At 51.2% G+C, this 21301-nt stretch overlaps 1 protein-coding gene across 1 annotated transcript in view; it reads left to right on the top strand.

Annotated features, from left to right (window-relative positions):
• Positions 1-17784, top strand: part of NINL (ninein like) — a gene marked incomplete at its 3' end in the record, with an annotated part of 47804 nt that extends 30020 nt beyond the window's left edge. The window contains exons 15-24 of the mRNA XM_080716454.1: positions 368-672; positions 3832-4866; positions 6213-6317; positions 7937-8006; positions 13255-13413; positions 13905-13966; positions 14259-14316; positions 14404-14475; positions 14870-14983; positions 17593-17784. Coding sequence (XP_080572580.1) covers positions 368-672; positions 3832-4866; positions 6213-6317; positions 7937-8006; positions 13255-13413; positions 13905-13966; positions 14259-14316; positions 14404-14475; positions 14870-14983; positions 17593-17784 — 2172 coding nt within the window. The remainder of the gene's footprint in view (positions 1-367; positions 673-3831; positions 4867-6212; positions 6318-7936; positions 8007-13254; positions 13414-13904; positions 13967-14258; positions 14317-14403; positions 14476-14869; positions 14984-17592) is intronic.
• Between the last annotated feature and the right edge of the window lie 3517 nt (positions 17785-21301).

Raw genomic sequence — 21301 nt, 5'->3', positions numbered from 1 at the left:
GTCAAGTGTCCAGTCCCTCAGTCTGATTAGCTCGGTGGGCCTCTGCCCTATGGGAGGGCTTACTGGAAGCTCATGGAGTGGCCGTGCAGCTGTCTGCAGAGCATTTCCTCCCTGGGGCTCCCAGAGTGTTCAGAGCCACCCTAGTTCTTACGAAGGCTGTCTAGGTTTCAGGGGCCATCATGCCCTACCCTCCTTGGGCCCTGAGCCTCCTGACCCCGGCTGGGCCTGCCTCGGAGTCACTGTGAAAGTCCGGGACAGCCACGGCAGGGCGCGTGGCAGGACGCTCACAGCTCCTTCCAGACTGCATGGAGCTTGATGTTTCTGTGTTCTCCCTCCTGATTTCCATCGCTCACGTTTCTCCCTTTAGGTAAATTACTACGAGAGGGAAGTCGAGGTCATGAAGAGGAACTTTGAAGAGGAGAGAAAGGAGCTGGAGCGGGAGCACCAGCTGGAGGTCGGTGTGTTGGAAGGCCAGAAGGCAGACCTGGAGGCGCTGTGCACCAAGTCGCAGGAGGTCATCCAGGGCCTGAGGGAGCAGCTGCAGGAGGCGTCTCGGGGCCCTGAGCCGCGGGCCGGGCTGGCCCCGTGCTGTGCGCAGGCGCTGTGCGGCCTGGCCCAGCAGCTGCAAGAGGAGCTACACCAGCGGCACCGGAGCCAGCTGCAGCAGATGAGGTCTGCCAACTGCATGCTTGGGGCTTCCTGTTAAGAACCAGACTCTTAAATCATACTCAATAGAGCCAGGCGTGGCAGTGTACACTTGTAATCCCAGCATTTGGGAGGCTGAGACAGGAGGATTGTGGTTCACAGGCAGCCTCAGCTACATAGGTCCTCTGCAACCTAGTGAGACCCTGTTTCAAAATAAAGAATTAAAAAAAAACAGGGCAGGGGGTATAGCTCAGAGGAAGAATGCCCCTGGGTTCCACCCCCAGTACCACACACACAAACACACGCAAAGCGCCAAGCTTTTAAATTATACTTAGTAGCCGGGTGTGGTGGCACATGTGTGTAATCTCAGCATTTGGGAGGTTGAGAGAGGAGGATCATAGTTCACAGACAGCCTCAGCCTCACTAAGAGTGAGGCCCTCTGCAACTCAGTGAGACCCTGTTTCAAAATAAAGAATAAAAAATAGGGCTGAGGGTGTAGCTCAGAGGTAGAATGCCTCTGGGTTCTATTTGCAGTACTGCAATAAATAAATAAATAAATAATAAATAAATAAATAAATAAAATTTATACTTAATAGAGCCGGGTGTGGTAGCACATGCTTATAATCCTAGCATTCAGGAGGCTGAGACAAGAGGATTGCTGTTTGCGGAAAGCCAACTACTTAGCAAGGCCCTTCACAACTCAGTGAGACCTTGTTTCAAAAAATAAAAAGACTAAAAAATAGAGTTGAGAGTGTAGCTCAGAGGTACAATGCCCGTAGGGTCTATAAAATAGATTTCTCAGAATTGCAATGCCCATTAATGGGGTGAGTTTTCTCTGGGTAGGTAGTTGAGGGCCAAAAGAACAGGTTGTTGTATTAAGGATTTTGGGGAGGGGGGGTCTGGGGATGGAACTCAGAGGCATTTGACCTCTGAGCTATACCCCTGCCCAATTTTTTATTCTTTATTTTGAAACAGGGTCTCACTGAGTTGTAGAGGGCCTCACTAAGTAGCTGAGGCTGTCTACAAACCGCGATCCTCCGATCCTCCGGTGTCAGCCTCCTGAATGCTGGGATTACAAGCATGCACCACCACGCCTGGCTGTATTAAGGATTTTAAATAAACAATGTGATTGGGAATGGTGGTGTACACCTGTAATCCCAGTACTTGGGAGAATAAGACTGGAGGATCACAGGTTCAAGGTCAGCCCCAGCAACTCAGTGAGACCTTGTTTTAAAATAAAAAGGGGTAAGGGTGTAGCTCAGAGGAAGAATGGCTCTGGGTTCCATCCCTAGTACAAAAAAGATTTAATTTTTCCTTTTAATGTGTGTGAAATAGAGCTTGGGTCACGAAGAAGTTTGCTTTGTAGCTGGGCGTGGTGGCACATGCTTGTAATCCCAGCATTCGGGAGGCTGAGACCAAAGGATCGCAGTTCTCCGACAGCCTCAACTACTTAGTGAGGCCCGCTGCAACTTAGTGAGACCCGGTTTCAAAATAAAGAATAAAAAAAAGGGCAGGGGCTGTAGCTCAGAGATTGAATGCCCCTGGGTTCCATCCCCAGACCTGAAAGGAAAAAAAAAAAAAGTTTGCTGTGTAGACTTTTTTTTTTTTTTTTTTTTTTTTTTTGCAGTACTGGGGATGGAACCCAGGGGCATTCTACCTCCGAGCTACACCCCCTGCCCTTTTATTTTAATTCTATATTTTGAAACAGGGTCTCACTGAGTTGCAAAGGGCCTCACTAAGTAGCTGAGGCTGGCGTCGAACCTGTGCAGCCTCCCAAATGCTGGGGTTACAAGCGTGCACCACCAGGCCTGGCTTGCTGTATAGACTTTTAACTCAGCGTTCTTTCCTTCCTGCCTCGGTCTTGCTTCATCAGCAAGGGCAGTATGTTCTCCATCATTTAATTTCAGATCTTAGCTTTTAGGACAGAGTGAGCAGATAGAGATAGAGAACTCTCCCCCCATTAATGGGTTTGTGAGGGTTTTGACAAGGCTAAAGAAAACATTGGTGCCAATGAGAACAAGGAAGACGCAGGTGAGGTGAGAAGTACTTGAGAAGGGCCCAGGGCCTGTCTCATGAGGACAGCATGGCAGTCAGCCCCTAGTTATTGCAGAGTTGGTGCTGGTTGGCTAGACACATACTCATGGGAGCACTGCCCCCTCCAGAAGGCAATGGCCCCCACCATCCTCGGCTCAGGTCCCTAGTGGGACAGGGCAGATGGCTTGGGCAGGGGCGGTGCTGGGCTCTGCAGGTTCCCACGTCAGTGCCAGGCTAGTGGTGGCTGGAGGTCACGCTTGGCCTGGATGAGGGGGCGTTCTCCTTTAGAAAGGAGCTGGGATGGCCTGAGTACATGAGCCATGATGGGGGAGAGGCAGCCCGGCTCCAAGACAACACCAGTGAACCAGTCACAGGGGTCTTGCAGGAGCCGACTGCCACTGGCCTGGAGCCTAGAGAAGTCTCTACTTTAGAGGCCTGCGTTTCCCCTAAGCTGGAAGTGGTTTTCTCGTAACTCTGTGGTTGTGTGATAAGGGACTCCACCAGAGCCTGTGGTGACTGAGGGGCAGGCACGAGGAAGCCCCCATTTTCCTTGGTGTCCAGGGTGCTCCTGGCTATCTGCCCCAGCCATCTTGGGCCTCTGCTCCCTGTTTCCGGGGGCTGCTCCTGCTGCTCAGCGGGGCTTCCAGGCACTCCCTCCCTGCCGTGGACGCGGTGCTAGCACTCTTCCTCAGGTACAGTGCCCCAGGCCACCCTGGCCTCTCCCACACTGCTCTCCTGGCACTGCCCCGAGCCCCAGGCCAACAGCTAGGGGACGTTCTGAGTACCACAAGCCTCACTCACCTCACAGCCTGCACAATGGTCATTCTCTGTGTTCTCTGTCCACTTCGGCAGCTGCTGGCCATACTCGACTCCTGAGCACTTGCAGTGTGACCGGGGTGGCCAGAGACACTCTGTTCTGTGCAGTTGTGCCCTCCTTACGTCACTGCCAACCAGCAGGTGAAGCTAGCCCACGGAGTACGTTTCTTGTGGGACTCTCTAAAGAGGGTCCCTGGGGGTGACAGGCACCACGGTCAGGCCCTGGGACTCGAAAGATGGAAGGGCAGCAGGGAGAGAGGCGGGAGGAGGTTAGAACAGGGTTGGGTCTGGCTCGTGCTGGCAGTCTGAGGTGCGCCTCTCTCTGCGTTTCTGTAGGAGAGAGGCGGAAGATGAGCTGAGCCAGAAGCTCTCATGGTTGGAAGCCCAGCACGCCGCCCGCTGCGAGAGCCTGTCTCTGAGGCATCAGTGTGAGAAGGACCAGCTGCTGCAGACGCACCTGAAGCGGGTCGGGGAGCTGGCGGCGCAGCTGGCACTGGAGAAGGAGCGGCGGGAAGAGAGGGAGAAGGAAATCCTTGCACGCTGTCAGAAGCAGCAGCTGAAGCTGCAGGCGGCCATGAGTGAGGAACAGGCACAGGCCTGCAGGTCGTTTGCCCTGGAGAGGGAGAAGCTGGAGCGTGCCTACAGGACGCAAGTAGAAGGGCTCGCCCAGGAGGCCGAGGCCCTGCGGGCCCTCCTGAGAGACGGGACTGCCGCGGTGGACTGGGAACAGGAGGGCACGCGTGAGCCAATGCCCCTGCACCCGTGCAGGGGGCAGCCTCCAGCCCCGCCAGACCTCAGCACTGGTGGAGGGACCAGGGAACTGGCAGGAGATGGGCCTGGCCAGGGTCGAGCTGTGGATGCCACGCAGGGGCCGGATGTTGCTCAGTCCTGCAAGGGGAGCATGGGCGTCCGCCCCGGGGAGCCAGGGCCTTGTGCCAGGGCCCCGGGGAGCTTGAGCCAGGAGCTGCCCACCATGGGAGCAGAGGGAGATGACTGGCCAGCTCTGTCCCAGACGCTGGAGCCACAGGGGAGCCTGCCCACTTTGGAGGAGCCAGCCAGCGGTCTAAACCGGGAGCTGGCCCCTGCAAAGGGGCACAGACAGGCCTTGGAGGGGCTGGCTGGGGGTGGGGACAGTGCCCTGGAGGCTTGGCTCCAGCACAGCAGAGAGGCTGCTGGGAGGGGCCCCTCACTGTCACACCTGGAGCCCCCAGACTCACAGGGGGCCAGGCTGAAGTGTCTCATGGCCCTGAAGGAGACAGAGGCTGGAATGGCATCGGAGGGAGAGGACACTGATGTGGAAGCCAAACTTCTGAGGCTGGAAGATGTCGTCCGGGCTCTCGAGAAGGAAGCAGAGTCAAGGGAGAACGACAGGTTTGCTCTTTCCTGTTCTTGAAACACAGAGCTAAGGTCTCTGGCCTCACTAGTGACTGCCACGCGGTGCTTTCCCCGCAGTGCTCATGCACACCTCCTTCTTGCGAGACCAGAGCCAGCTAAGGGGTCCTAGCTCCGCCCTGTGCTGAGCCCGAGTGACCATCGGAGGCGGGGCTGAGTTCACGAGGCCCACATGTGCGCAAGGGTCACAGGGCCAGCCTGCGTGCATGACCCAAAGGGCACTCTACATCCAGGCTACACCCCAGCCTTATTTTTTATTTTATTTTGAAACAAGGTCCCACTAAGTTGTGAAGGGCCTCACTATGTAGCTGAGGCTGCCACCTGCAATCCTCCTGTCTCAGCAATTACAAGTGTGTGCCACCACACTGGGCTCCTTTTTATTTTGAAACGGGCTCCATAAGTTGTTGAGGTTGGCCTTGAACCTGCGATCCTCTTGTCTTAGCCTCCCGGGTGCTAGGATTATGAGCATGCACCACCACACCTGGCAAAGTCAAGGTTTTAACCTTTTTTTTTACTATCTGTACTGGTTGTCATCTGTCTTAAATATTTATTTATTTATTTATTTATTTATTTATTTATTTATTTATTTTTGCAGTACTGGGGATGGAACCCAGTACCTCCAAGTTATACCCCCAGTCCTATTTTTTATTCTTAGTTTTGAAACAGGGTCTCACTGAGTTGCAAAGGGACTCACTAAGTAGCTGAGGCTGTCCACAAACCGCGATTCTCCTGTCTCAGCCTCCCAAATGCTGGGATTACAAGCAAGTGCCACCAAGCTGGCTATCTGTCTTAAATTGATGGTGTTACCCCTGCAGACATAGAATCGTCAGAAAGCAAAGTTGGCCCGGGTTGCTGGGTTCATGAAGCAACTGTTGATCCTTGCTTCCCCATGTGAGGGGCTGCCTCGTGTCAGGTGTCTCTGTGAACTGAAATGGCATCTTCCTAAGTTTCTCTTCCAGAGCTGACCTCAGAGTGTAGCATGGTGGACCTCTCCCAAGAGAGGAGATACACCCTCCTGTTTGGGTTTGAGTCCTGTGTTTCTTAGCTCTGCATTGCCCGTGCCCTCATGTGTTCAGGTAGAGGTCATGAGATGCAGGAGCAGGTCCACTGCAGACACGAGGTAAACAGAACCAAGGTGCCCCGGGCCTTGCTGAGCTGCCCGCGGGTGCAGGTTTGGAGCCATTACCACAGGAGGGAAGGGAAGGCGTGTCCTGTGCCGCTGCAGGGAGGGGAGAAGGACACAGCTGCCAGGGCACCCACAGCAGAGCGGCTCCGCCTTGCTGTTCTTCCAGCCCTCACCCAGCTTTTTTCAATTTTGCACGCAGAATCGAGTTTCTTAGGCTCTCTGAAGAAAACACACTGCTGAAAAGTGATCTGGGGAGGATTCAGCAGGAGTTTGAAGCAGCAGAGAGCATGAACCTCACTCAGAGGTGAGGGCAGCCGGACCGTGGCCTACTCCCTCCCCTGGGACAGTCTTAGGAGGGCTTGCCACAGAAAGTGGGACACGCTGGCGGGCCCCCCTCCTCCCAGAAGGGCTTGCGTGGGCGGGCTTGGCAACTTCTGAACCAACTCGACAGATAGGCTTCGGGTCTCCCTCCACCGGCTGGCAGCCACCCATGTGCTCCTTGGCCAGGGAGAGGCTGGCCGAGGGGCGCTGCCCTGGGCTGGCTGCAGGGCATGTTTGGAGGGGTCAGAGGTGTGTGCTTCCTGGGCGTGCCCACTGTCTGCTGTGTCCAGGTCAGGTCGCGCCACAGCTGTGCTTTTTGCAGGGTTCCCTGCTTGCTCTTGGATGTGATGTCAGTGAGTCAGGGCTGGGGGATAGGGGGAGCAGGGCCTGAACCTGAGTGGGCAGGAGAGGCTGGGGGGCCCATCAGTGAGTTGGGCCCAGGGCCACGGCCTGAGCGCCAGGGAAGGGGAAAGTGTGGGGCAAGGGTGGATTTCTGCCGTCACTACTGTAGCTGTGTCAAAGGACACTGTCTCAGCTGTGGACCTCATGACCTCAGCTTTAAAATACTGAGTGCTTCTCCCCTTCTCCTCCTCCCTCCTCTTCTTCCTCCTCTCCCCTTCTCCTCTTCACTCTTTTGTGGTACTGGAGATTGAATCCAGGGGCATTCTGCCTCTGAGCTACACCCATTTTTATTTTTTGTTTTGAAACAGGGTCTTGCTAAGTTGTTTAGAGTATCACTGAATTGCTAAGGCTGGCCTAGAACCTGTGATCCTCCTGTCTCAGCCTCTCAAATTACTGGGATAACAGGTGTGCCCCACCATTCTCGGCTGCTTCTTATTAGGTAGAATTGCCATGGTTTTTTAAAGTACAGAATCCAGAGCAGTGGCTATATTGTTACATCAATTCTGTAAGCTAAAATCATTGTTTCCGCTGGGCATGGTGGTGCATGCTTGTAATCCCAGCACTTGGGAGGCTGAGACAGGAGGATCACACAGGTTCCAAGCCAGCCTCAGCTACTTAGTGAGGCTCTCAGCAACTTAGTGAGACCCTGTTTCCAAATAAAGTATAAAATAACTCTGGGAGTATACCCCAGAGGTAGAAAGCCCCTGGGTTCCACCCCCAGTACCACAAATAATAATAATAATAATGATAATTGTTTCCCAAGTGCAGTGGACTACCAGTGGGCTCCCCAGACCTGGGGCTGTTTGAGTCTTCAGTGCTGGGCACAAATAGTTACATGTTTTGGAAACAAGCAACAACAACATTATGTGTATATAGACATGTATGTATACTGTGTGTGTGTGTGATTAAGGACTACTACTTTGAGTGATTGTGTCACAAAGGATGTTTGCCGTACAATACTGGCAACTGCCTACATAGCTGAACAATTCTATGTGCCTACCTTCTCTCTGATTTGCAACTGGGCTAGATCCGCAGCAGCAGCCAGCAGCAGGGATGTCACGGACGGCAGTGGAGTATGGAGAACCAGGGTCAGTGATGTCACGGGGGCCGAGAGTCCATCCTGTGATGTCGCTGTACATGACTGCCAGGAAAAACACAGTTTTGTCAGAAGTGATATTGTTAATTTTGATTCTTCAACAGGAAGGACATTGACATTTTGAAGAGAGACAAAGAGAAGGCCTGCTTTGAAATGGAAGAGCTCAAGATACAGGTCAAGTATTGCTCGTTGGTGCGAAGGCTTCCTTTCTTCATTATTTTGAAATAATTTCATACTTGCAGGAATGAAGTACTGGTCTTTCTCCTAAAATATCTGGTCCTGGCCCTCTGTGCCATCCAGTGTGCCAGGTACCCAGAACGTTGCAAATCCCATGTGGCTTTTAGGCCAGTCTAGCCATCTGTCCGAGGTTGTTAGAACCTTGGCATTCTCATGATTAGAGGTGGTTATTACGTGGGATCTGCCCCCATTTGAGTTTGTCTGATATCTTCCTGCGGCTTGAGTCGGATTCTCCGTTTTTGGCAGGAACATCTCAGAAATAATGTGTCTGTATTGTACCTTCTCAGGGACAGTATTTGTCCAGATGGTGGTGATGATCCCTCTGGTTGCTTGGGTCGGTAGCATTGGCTGGGCCTCTGTACAGAAATGGTACTTTTTTCCCATTGTAATTAATGAGTGTTTAGTGGGAGAGACTTGAATGTTATGCCATATTCTGTTCCCCATCACTCTCTCCTTGAGTTCTAGCACTCTTTTGTGTCTTGGTGGAATCTCCATTTATGTTTGTGGCACTAACTCCACCTTCCTTTTACTTTTATTAATTGGTATTGTCCCGTGAGGAAAGGCTGTCTTCTCCCCATCTATGTATTCATTTACATCATATTTCTTTTTTTTTTTTTTAATTTTTTGGTGGTACTGGGGGTGGAACCCAGGGGCTTTCTACCTCCGGGCTATACTCCCAGACCTTTTTCTATTTTATTTGGAAACAGGGTCTCACTATGTTGCTGAGAGCCTCACCAGGAAGCTGAGGCTGGCTTTGAACCCATGCGATCCTCCTGTCTTAGCCTCCCAAGTGCAGGGATTACAAGCGTGTGCCACCACGCCCGGCTACATCATATTTCTATTCAACAGGTTATATCACTATCAGTATTTATTTTGATGCCCTAATTGTCTCAGATTTGGCCGACGGAAACCCCTTGAGATGGTTTCGTGCTCTTTGGTCAGGCTCGAATCATTCTGAGTATTTCCTTACTTTCTTGTACCCTAGATGAGGCGGGTCCTTCTGGCACTTCCCTGGCCTCAGCCCTGGGATCAGCCATTTGTCCAAGGGCCTGTTGGTTACTCTTAGTGTAGAATGGTCTTTAGTGCTTATCATTCTTGGATGTGCTGTTTCCAGGAGTCTTAGTGAATATAGCTAGTTAATGTGTTTATACCTATGCACACATGTATATTTATCTACATACATAGAAATATTGATTTGTATGTCTCTATATTGAGAAACCATAAATCCAGACCCATATCTGTAGTTTCCACCCAACACCAAAGGGATAATTTTAGTTTTTTTTCCTTTTTCCTTTTTTTTTTTTTTTTTTTTTTGGAAGTACTGGGGATGGAACCCAGGGGTAGTCTACCTCCAAGCTATACCTCCAGCCCAGTTTTTTATTCTTTATTTTGAATCAGGGTCTCACTGAATTGCAAAGGGCATTACTAAGTAGCTAAGGCTGTCCGCAAACCGCAATCCTCCTGTCTTGGCCTCCCAAATGCTGGGATTACAAGTGTGCACCACCACGCCTGGCTCCCTTTTTATATTTCTGACTCATTTTTTCCAACAATATGCCTAGTTTCCATCATCCTCAATCTATTATCTGCCCAGAGTCCTTTCGTCTATAAAAGCCCCCTCATGCCCACACTGCTCTCCATCTGTCTGCACTTGAAGATGCCGCTGTACTTGGTCCCACTTAATGGCTCTTACTGACCAAGGAAGAAGCATGCAGGCTGAGCTGTGTCTTCTGGGATGTGTCATTTCTGGTGTTTTGTTTATTTGGTACTGGGAATTGAACCAAGGGCATCCAAATTACACCCCTATCTGCATTTTTTAAAATTTGGAAACAGTGTCTCACTAAGTTGTTGACAGCCTCACTAAGTTGCTTAGGCTAGCTTCAAACCTGAGATTCTCCTGCTTAGCCTTCCAGTACTGGGATTATAGGTGTGTGCCACCATGCCTGGCTTCCCCTGACTTTTTTGTTTTATTTTAGAACAGGGTCTCACTAGGTTAATGAGAGTCTTGCTAAGTTGCTGAGGCTCGTCTTGAACCTGTGATTTTTTTTTGTCATAGTCTCCCAAGTACTGGGATTATAGGCATGAGCCACCACACCCAGTTTAACTGAAATTTTACTAATAAAACACAATAATTATGAAAGAGAGAGTTCTATCTCCAGAGAGAGATGCCAAGAGCTTATTGCTGGGTAGGAACATCCATCTTCAGTCCTGAGTTCTGGGGAACAGATGAAGTGAGGTTAATTCATAGAGAAGATGTTGGGCGTTTGGCAGAGACTTGGTGACCTGCATGAATCCAGACTGAAGTTCCATTATGTGCTTATTAACCCTTCAAAAACAGAATGTTGCCATCAGCACAGTTCTAAGAGAGCATGCATGCACAGCCCACAGTGCTTCAGAGGGCGCTGTGCTGAGAGCTGCAACACCCCGAAAACTGTTCCCCCAACTGAGTGTTGGGAAAAGTGAATAATCCAGCATTTGGTCTGTGTGAAGACACTCGTGACCAAAGCTGGAGGATAGCTGAGGCTCCTGTGGACTGAAGGCCAGACTGCTGGCCACTCCCCCATGCCTGGCCCTCTGCCCACTCAGCCTGAGCATGTGCCGTAACACCACATTCCTGGGTGCTGGCCACAGAGAGGAGAAAGGCCGCAGTGCAGTGGGCATGCCCTTGCTGGAAACTGTGTGTGGGTGTCCTACAACAAAGACCAGGGAGATTCTGAAGAGATCGTATCTCAGGTCTAATTAGGTTGCTTTAAAAAAAAAAACTTTTAAGTTTTTTTAAAATTAATTTATTTTTTTAAATTGGTGCATTGTAGTCATATATCAATCACATTGGAGTACAAGACTTGAGAGGATATACAAGCACACATCATCCAATTAGCCTTCATCCAGCCCCCATCCCATTCCCACCCCCTCCCTCTATCCCATGCTTCTTTGGTGATTAACTTTGATACATTTGTTTATGTACCTCCTGCGTTTTAAAGAGGCTCCGTCCTCTACTATTCCATACCCTCTGATTGGTCACATTAGTTGCTTCACTATAGGGCCCTTTCTATAGCTCACCCTCTTCCTGTTTCCCCTTTCCTCCTAGTTATTGCTGATTAGGGGAAGCGTCTGATTTATATTTTCTGCGATATTTCTCTGTGCATGCCGCGTTGCAAGTACCGATCCCACTCTTGACAGCCCCAGTAGTGGCCTCGCTACCCGGTGGACTGATCCAGACCTTGCTGGCTGAAGCAGCGGCCTTGCCTCATGGGAGGCCCCAATTCTGGTCTCGCTGGCCCCCACACCGGCCTAGCCCCTCAGTTGGCTTCAATCCCGGCCTCGGAGGCCGCAGTAGTGTCAGGCTTATGGCAGGCTCCGATGCCGGCCTCGCTGGCCCCATCACCGGCCTAACCCCTCGGCAGGCTTCAATCCTGGCCTCGCTGGCCCCAGTTCCAGCCTAACCCCTTGGCAGGCTCCGATCTCAGCCTCGGAGGCCTCAGTAGTGGCCTTGCCTCACGGAAGGCTCTGATGCCAGCTGCTGGCCCTGGCACCGGCCTTACCCCTCAGCAGGCTCTTATCCTGGCCTCGGAGGCCCCAGTACCGGCCTTGCCTCACGGCAGGCTCTGATGCTGGCCTTGCTGGCCCCAGCACCGGCCTAACCCCTTGGCAGGCTCCAATCCAGACCTTGGAGGCCCCAGCACTGGCCTTGCCTCACGGTGAGCTCCGATCCTGGCCTTGTTGGCCCTGGCACTGGCCTAACCCCTCAGCAGGCTCCGATCCCAGCCTTGAAGGCCCCAGCACCGGCCTTGCCTCATGGCAGGCTCCGATCCCGGCCTCACTGGCCCCAGCATTGGCCTAACCCCTCGGCAGGTTCTGATCTCGGCCTTGGAGGCCCCAGTAGTGGCCTTGCCTCACAGCAGGCTCCGATGTCAGCCATTGGCCCTGGCACCGGCCTAACCCCTCAGCAGGCTCCGATCACTGTCTCTGGGGTTATTATTTCAAAGGTTCCAGGTGTAATGTATCAGATCTCTGCTTCCCCTGAGTACTGGCCACTGCTATTGCCACTGCCTCCACCATTTCAAATCCTTCCCAGGCTCTTTTTCCACTCTGAATGTTGTCCAGTGTTCCTAAGCATGATGGTAGCATGCTTAGGAACATTTGGTGTAATTTCTCCAAAAAAAAAAAATAAGGTTGGTAGGATCTGGTTTCTGCTTCTCCTGAATACAAGTCTCCACCGCTATCGCGGAGACCTCTTTCAACACTGCCTTTCTCCTTGGTCTCCGCTAAACTCTCTCCTTACAGGTGATGTCCAAGATTCTTAATAATATAGAGAAACAGCAGTCCTCCTTCACAGGGAATTTTTCCATAAGTTCCAGTGCATTTAGATAAGTTTTGTCTGCATCTCCAGTGTCCTGGCATCCGCAACAGCTTTCTTAACTCCTCTCCAATATTTTTCTTTTTCTTTCTTTCTTTTTTTTTTTTAATAAGAGAAGACAGTATATGTGGTTTGAGGAGGTAGTGGGATCAGGCACTCACTCAGTAGCACTGTGATCTGGTCGGTTTCCCCATGGGTCCAGAGTGTTCCGCACTACTCCGCCAGGGGCCCAGGTGCCCGCGACCTGGGCCCCGGCTGGTGTGCCCCGTGTGACCCCCGCCCAGGTCCCAGGGTACTGGGCCCGGTTTCTCCAGGGGTCTGGCGTGCTACGCGCAGTTTGGCCCGGGGCCCAGAGTCCCATGACCTGGGCCTCGGCTGGCGTGCCCCGCGTGACCCTCGCCCGGGTCCCAGGGTACCGGGCCTGGTTTCTCCAGGGGTCTGGCGTTCTATGTGCATTCCGGCCTGGGGCCCAGAGTACCGCGACCCGGGCCCCGGCTTGCATGCCCCGCGTGACCTAAGTTGTTTAAACTATCTTAGAAATGACCACGTAGCAAACAAGAAAGACATGGGAAATCTTAACTCGTAGGGAACAGAGCTGGGCCTTGGTCCTCAGCACCATCGATGCTGTGGACCGTCCTCGGCTCAGTAGGATGTCCAGTGTCTCACCCACCTGATGCCAGAGGCATGTTGTGATAACCCCAAATGTCTCTAGACCTTGCCAGATACCCCAGTGAGCAAAGCTGTCTCTGTTTGGAAACACTGGGGTGGTCTGAGTCCAGATGCTGGCTTCAAAGCATTTTTTTCAATCTGTTTTAACCTTTCTTGCTGTAGATTCAGAAATACAAGGATGAATTGTCACGGCTCAGCTGCAGGGTCCTTCAGCTGGAAGGCGATGCTTCTTCCCATCAAGCACAGAATGAGAAGAGTCGCATTGCTATTGAGCTGTTACAGCAGAGACTGGAGGAAGCGGCCTGGAGGGAGCAGCAGCAGGTGAGTGGGTTGAGGCTGCTCTTCCAGGCCCCGAAGGGCAGCTGGGCACCAGGGAGCCTTGGTGAAGACTCCGAGCAACCAGGTCAGGACATGCCCTAGCATCCTGAAGGTGGACGCCCTGGCAAAGTGGCTAAACTCGACCAGCATCGCTCAGCCCAGCCCAGAGGGGCTACTGGGCCAGGGGAGGTCACACAGCTAGGGAGGCACTTGGCAGACTCAGGACTGACCTGCCCCAAACATGGCCCTGTTGGAACTATGACTCCCCCTTCTGCCTGTGGGTCTCAGGGGTGAAGTAGCCAGTTATAGGGTGCTAAGGAAACTGTTTTTAGAGAAAACCTGCAGAATAAACTGATGAGAATCGTCTTAGATATTAGCTCCAAGTGCTCAAAGGACTCAATGTGTAGCTTAGTAAGAATTATGTACAACTCCAGCAGACTCAGTACCATTCATCCCGTATGGTTGAGGACCAGGTGCTGCAGTTAATTTCACAGCAGTCCTATGCCCCTGCAGTGTTTGACCACACGGAGATTGTACTTCACTGTGCTCCCTCAAAGTGGGTGGCACCGAGGTTCTGGAGGGAATGGTGCCGATCTGTTGATCCAGTGAAGGTCCAGTGCCATTATTCTGGATGACAGATGGTTTCCCTGACTGTTGCACGGAGAAGTACCAGTTGATGGGAGCTTGGCCACCAGAATTCCAAAGGAAGGGGCATGTTGAATTCCTGGGGCGCAGGAAGGTTGCACACCGCCCTTCCTGACTGGGATGTTCTAACTGCAGAGAACACTCCCAGGCACCTCCTCTGGGTGACTGCTGCCCCTGGTGAGCTGCACAGCGCTCACCTGCAGCCCCTACAGTGAGGGGCTGGCTGCCGGGCCTCTAGACAGGCCTCTAGGGCAGCAGCAGGTGAGTGGTGTGACTGCTACCCAAGGACTAGCTGGGGGTGGGGTTGGGGGTGGTGGATCCTTGGATCACTGGTCCTCCATTAACCAGCTGTGTGAAGTGCAAGGCTGGAAGCAGGGGCTGGAGGGGGCCGGCCGGGCAGCCACCTCCCACTGCCTGAAGGCGAGAAGTTGCAGGCTTCAGGTCCTCACTGGGGCAAAGGACTCTGGCAGATGTCCAGGATGGAGGGGTGCGAGCAGGGAGCCAGCTGGCCTAAGGCCCCTTCAACCCACAGCCGCAGGGCACACCACTGCAGTGATCAACGCTGGGAACCCCGGCGCAGTGACACAGCTGGGGAGCTCAGTTTACAATCCAAGGACCAGCTCCTCGAGGACAAAGCAGTCTACAGATTCCCTTGGAACTAAAAGGAGAGATGGTGGTTTGGCTCGTGACAGACATTTTAAAACTCTTACAGGGGAAGGCTGTTTATTATCACTCATGATTTGTACACTTTAGAGAATTTAAGGTAAATAAGCCCAAGATGAGCCTATCTTAACTCTAAGTACCTCTGTGGCAGGAAGAACAAGTGAAGCAGCTGAGGGCCCAGGAAGGGCAGGGCCAAGAGGCAGAGATGCTTCTGCGGAACGCAGAGCGGCTCCTGCAGGAGAAGGTGGATGAGCTTCGAGGACAGGTGAGTGGCAGCTCCTCCCTTGTCCTGCATGCCCCTGGCTTGCTTCTTCCTTAGCTATGTATTTTATTTTGAATTGTTTCAAAATCCAGGTTTTTGTAGCTGGGTAAGGTGGCACATGCCTGTAATCCCAGTACTTGGGGTGGGAGGCTGAGACAGGAAGATTGCTAGTTCGAGGACAGCCTCATCAACTTAGTGAGGCCATCCACACCTTAGTGAGAACGTTTTGAATTTAGAATAAACAGGGCTGGGGGTAGGATGCTGCTGGGTTTAACCCCCATTAAACCATTGGGTTTAACCCCATAACCATTTTTTTTTTTTAAGCGGGTCTGGGGATGGAACCCAGGGGCATTCGACCTCCAGGCTACACCCCCTGCCCTATTTTTTATTCTTTATTTTGAAACCGGGTCTCACTGAGTTGCACAGGGCCTAAGTAGCTGAGGCTGTCTGTGAACTGCAATCCTCCCGTCTCAGCTTCCTGAATGCTGGGATTAAAGTGTGTGCCACCACGCCGGGCTCCCAAATGCACTTTTGAGAGGTTCACACCATCTCAGAAAGGACGCTGTTCATTTGGTTGCTGGCTGTCAGTGGCGCCCCAGCACCTGCTGTAGGCTGAGGCTCTGGGTAAACCGAGACGCATAGACCTGAGCCAGAGGCAGGCTCCAGGAGCATAGGCACCTTGACCATGAGCCCACTGAGGGGCTGGAATGGAGACGGGTGTGGGGCTCTAAGGAGAGGCCCTGCAGCCCACACCCACGGCCCAACTTGGGTGGGCCCAGCTGTGTCCCCAGCAGAAGCAGGTGAACTTGAGAGAGCTTGCATTGCGGGCAGATGGAGCCCTGGTGGATGTTCTTGGAGGGGACAGAGCATGGCGCATTTGAAGGTGCGCGGAGGTGGCCACCAGGGTATCGCTAAGGGAGGCTAAACTTGTCGGGTGTATCCTGTGAGTTTTAATTGCATTTAGAAGCCACTGGGAGGTTTTAGTACGAGAACATGACAAGCTTTATGTTTTCAGTGAAATCATACCAGGGGAAAGTGCTTTGGGAAGCTCTCAGGAGCAGAGGCATTAGTAAAGGCAAGGGGAGGTGTAGCTGCCTGGCGCAGGGGGTGAGACACTGGCAGCGTGGCCAGGAAGTGTGCTGTGGCGGACTGGTGGAGCAGCCGGACGGGACAGCACAGCTAAGCAGGAGAGGCCTGGACACCCAGCAGCCCCATACACTGCTTCAAGAAACTAGAGATGTAGAAATCTGGAAGAGCATTTTCTCCCATAGTGACCAAGTGCACCTAGACTTACCCAAGGTATCCTGAGCGAGTCCGACTGGACATTTGTCTCGTGGAAGGTTTCTGTGCTGGTCCCATGGGGGCCTCCCATGTCCCTCGCTCAGTTGGGCCTGGCCACGTGCCCTCCCAGCGTCTCCCTGTACTCATGCCATCTGACTTCTTGCTGGCAAAGCCTTAGTTGTGGTTAAACCCCGTGGCTCCTGCCCCTCACTGTCTTGTCCTTCTCCCTGGCTCCTGGAGGCTGGCACCCCTCCTCCCCTCCACAGTGATCTTGCATGGAGAGCAGACACACCCAGGGAGAGTCTCTTGTCCCCTCCCCATCTCAGCACTGGCTAGGTCCTGCATTCTCCTCGCTGTCCCCAGGGCACAGACTTCAGGAGCTCCTCACCCTGCCCCAGTTCTCCATTCCTCTTACAGAAATGCCTTTCAGAGCTATCTGAGCATCTGTCACCTGGCTGCCGTGTCCTGCCACGGGCTTAGGCCCAGGACCAGACCCCCCCCACCCCGTGACCCCATCTTGCTCATAGCACCACTTTCAGAGTGGACACAGGACCCAGCCACTTCCAACTGCAGCTTCTGTGCCCTCTGTTCAGCACAGGGCAGCAGCCACTTTTAAAACATGGCCACGCTCCTATCCTTCCTTGGGAAGTAAAGGCAGGGCTTTTAAAGTGGCATCCAAGTTCTCCCCATCGAGACCCTTCCCAGTGCCCCTCCTGACCCCCGTTCTGCATGTGCCCCCAGCCATGTGCTGGCCACGGGTCCCCCATGCCCGCTTTCCCCTGTCTGCAGTGTTTCCATGGGCCTCCTAGGCAGCCCACACCAGTGCCCAAGCCACCCTGCCCTGGTGTGGTGGCCACTAAGTGCCCAGTGTCCAGGCAGACATAGTGCCAGTCAACACAGCATAGCCAAATCATTCTTGGCACTCTTGGAAGTTTTTTTTTTTTTTTCCCCCCCAAACCGGGCCTCACTGTTTCTGATAGCCTCACTAAGTTGCTAAGGCTGGCCTCAAATCTGTATCTCCTATCTCGTTTCCCGAGTACTGGGATCACAGGCATGTGCCACCCTACCTGGCCTTTTTTTCTTTTTTTTTTTTTTTACTTTTAAAGTCTGTTTCAGGGCAAAAAAAAAAGGTCTCAAGAAAAATTTAAAATTCTACACCATTGTAGAGTCTCAATTTCCTCCCTTATGCCAGGGAATGAAAACTGCCATTACACCCAGTATTTGTGTCAGACCTCTAAGAATCCCAAGTTGGAAGAAAGGTAGGAAGGCAGGCAGGTCTCACAGCTTTTCTGTACTGGATTCCAAGCAAAGCACGGCTCTCGCCCCTCTAGTTTGAGAAGAGCATCAAGTCTGACCTGCTGCTCAAGGAGCTCTACGTGGAAAATGCTCACCTCATGAAAGAGCTTCAAGTCACCGAAGAGAAGCAACGTGGGGCCGAGAAGAAGAACCGAGTCTTGGAAGAGAAAGTTCGAGCCCTCAACAAACTGATCTGCAAGATTGCCTCAGCATCGCTAGCTGTGTGAAAGGCTGCTCGTGTCCTAGGACTCACTCTAAGGCCTTTTTTGTGTGTGGTACTAGGATTGAACCCAGGGATGTTCTACCACTAAGTTCCATCCCCAGCCTTTTTGTTTTTACGTCTTGAGACGGGGTTTACTAGGTGGTCCAGGCTAGCTTGGAACTTGGAATGTATTCCATCACACCCAGCTCAAGGAGCATCTTTCAAAAATCAAGCCACTCTGATGCCATAATTTCCTGTGGTTCATTGTTTATGCCTCTTCAGACACATTTGTGTGTGCTGGTACTAGGGATTGAGCCCAGGGGCATTCTAGTCTGAGCTATACCCGTAGCACTATTTTATTTTGTAACAGAGTCTCACTAAGTTGCTGAGACTATCCTCAAAGCCTGTGCTCCTATCTCGGCCTCCCAAGTACTGGGATTTCAGGTGTACACCACCATGCCTGGCTCACTCCACAAACAAATACCCACTGTGTGCCAGATGCTGGGAAAACAGAAACGGTGTGGTAGACCACGCTCTTACTGAAGGTCCTGGGTAATTTCCTGATGCTATATCCAGTTTTGATACTCACTGATGAGAACCAGATTTGGGGGCTGGGCTCTCAACAAAAGATAAGAGTGGTTAAATACATGTCTGGGAAGGGTAAATTGTCTACGGTTACTGCTGTGGGCTTGGATGACCTGAGCTCCCAATGAGGACACACATGCATTCCAGAAGGCTCTGTTCAGAGGTAAAGGGGTGGGTTGCTCCCCAGGGGATATCTGGGCAGAGCTTCTCCATCTGTGGACTCAGGGATGACGGTATTTGTTGCAAATGCAGTCTTGCCCTCACTGAAATGTCCTCACACTGGAAGTTGTACATATGTTAAAAAAAATATAGTTTTATACCTGAAATACAACTTATGGCCATCTGGTTTATTGAATGCACTACTGTACTATGAACCATCACTGTATTTGTAATAAAATTCTTTTCTATTAAACTTATGTTTAAAAAAAATTTTTGTGGTAGTGGTTTTTCAATCCAGAGACATCTAACTCCAAGCTACACCCCCAGCCCTGTTTTTTATTTATTTATTTTGCGGTACTGGGGATGGAACCCAGGAGCATTCTATCTCCAATCTCCACCCCTAGCCCTATTTTTTATTCTTTATTTTGAAACAGGGTCTAAGTTGTGGAGGGTCCCACTAAGTAGCCGAGGCTGGTTGCAAACCTAGATCTTCCTGTCTCAGCCTCCCAAATGCTGGGATTATAAACATGCACCACCACACCTGGCTATTTTTTTTTAAACAGTCTTGCTAAATTGCTGTGGTTGGCTTCTAATCTGCAATCCCCGTCTCAGCCCCCAAGTACTGAGATTACAGGCACATACACCATCACACCCAACTAAAATTATGGGGTGTTTCTTAGTGATTTTTTATTTTTTGGTGTGATACTGGGAATTGAACCCAGGAGTTTATAAAGTAGCCAAACGTGGTGGTACAGGCCTGTAATCCTAGTACTTAGGAGGATGACGGGTTGGAAGCGAGCCTCAGCACATCAGTGAGGCTCTCAGCAACTTAGAGACACTGCTTCCAAGTAAAAATAAAATAGAGCAAGGCGTGACAGCGCACACTTGTAATCCCAGCATTTGGGAGGCTGAGACAGGTGGACCGTGATTCACAGACAGCCTCAGCTACTTAGTGAGGCCCTCTGCAACTCAGTGAGACCTGGTTTCAAAATAAAGAATAAAAAAAAACAGGGCAGGAGGTGTAGCTCAGAGGTTGAATGCCCCTGGGTTCCATCCCCAGACCCACAAAAAAAAAAAAAAAAAAAAAAAAAAAAAAAAAAAAATCAGGACCACAATGATAGCTGGAAAGTCCCCAAATGCTTAGAAACTGAAGATACTAAATAACTCAGGGAGCAAAGAAGTTAGGAAAAAATTTAGAAAAAACATGCATTTTTGTTTTGGTGCTGGAGGTTGAACCCAGGGGCACTCTACGTCCAAGCTATAGCCTCAGCCCCCTCCCCCTTTTTTGCGGATGTGGGGATGGAACCTGGGGGCATTTTACCTCCAAGCTACACCCCCTGTCCTATTTTTTATTCTTTATTTTTTTTTGAAACAGGGTCTCACTAAGTTGTGGAGGGTCTCACTAAGTAGCTGAGGTTGTCCATGAACCGCAATCCTCTAGTCTCAGCCTCCCGAACCACACCCGGCATTATTTTTTATTTAGAAACAGGGTCCTGCTACATTGATGAGATTGGCCTTGAATCTACAGTCCTCCTCTCTCAGCCTCCCAAGTACTGGGATTACACACATGTGCCACTATGCCTGGATGAAATTAGAAAATATTTAGAACTAAACAGAAATTAAAACAATATATCAAAAATTTGTGAGGCAAAGTCACAGCATTACTTAGAAGGAAATTCTGAGTGCAAACACATATTAGAAGCCGGGTGTGGTGGCGTACGCTTGTAATCCCAGCATTTCGGAGGCTGAAACAGGAGGACTGTGGTTCATGGACAGCCTCAGCTACTTAGTGAGGCCCTTTGCAACTCAGTGAGACCCTGTTTCCAAATAAAGAATAAAAAAATAGGGCTGGTGGTGTAGCTTGGAGGTAGAATGTGCCTGGGTTCCATTCTCACTACCACAAAGGAAAAAAAAATTAGAAAAGATCCCAAATAGCCAGACATGGTAGTACACGCCTGTTATCCCAGAATTGGGAGGCTGAGATAGGATCTCAGGTCGGTGGTCAGCGCCAGCACCTTAGCCAGGCCCTCCACAACTTTCTGTCTTGAAATTAAACAATAAAATAGTGCTGGAGGTATAGCTCAGAGTAGAACACCGCTGGGTTCAATCCCTAGTAACACACACACACACACACACACACACACACACACACACACACACACGATCTCAAATCAGTGATCACAGTTTCCACCTTAACTAGGAAACAACAGCAAAAAGAAACCAAAGGAAATAATGAAGATTACTGCAGGAAACAAGGGACGAAGGAAGGCAGCAGCTGCGGGCACAGGTGAAGCCTGGCCTCACTGCTGCCTTGTAACAAGTATGATGGCCACAGCCACATTCCTCACTACATTTTTGCCAAGATAAAGTCTGGTGCTCAAACAATAGAGGAAATCAATAAAATCAAAGGCTGGTCCTTTTAGAAGATTAATCAAATTGATAAGCCTCTAGCCAGATGGACCGGAATAAACGGTAAAAATATTTTCCAATATCAAATAAAAGACCCTCCTACTTACTTCCCTGTCTTTCCCAAACAGCGGGTGCTAAGTCAGCATACCACTGCACTTTAGAGGAAAGTGGAAATTTTCCAGTCATCTTCACCCACCCAAGTGATCTGGAGCCCTGAACCCTGAAAGTCTGGCCTGGCATGAATGATGTGCGCACTGCCATAAACACTCAGGGTGCACGGGACCTGCCTTCCGCTGCACAGCTAAGACTCTCTTTCTGAAAAAATATTCCAAAGAAAGAACTTTCACTTTCGTTTATAAAAGCATCCTGAAAAGTGTGGGAATGTTATG

Source organism: Muscardinus avellanarius (genome assembly GCF_963383645.1).
Source record: "Muscardinus avellanarius genome assembly, chromosome: 19".
Classification (NCBI taxonomy): domain Eukaryota; kingdom Metazoa; phylum Chordata; class Mammalia; order Rodentia; family Gliridae; genus Muscardinus; species Muscardinus avellanarius.
This window is presented reverse-complemented; position numbering and strand designations above follow the sequence as displayed.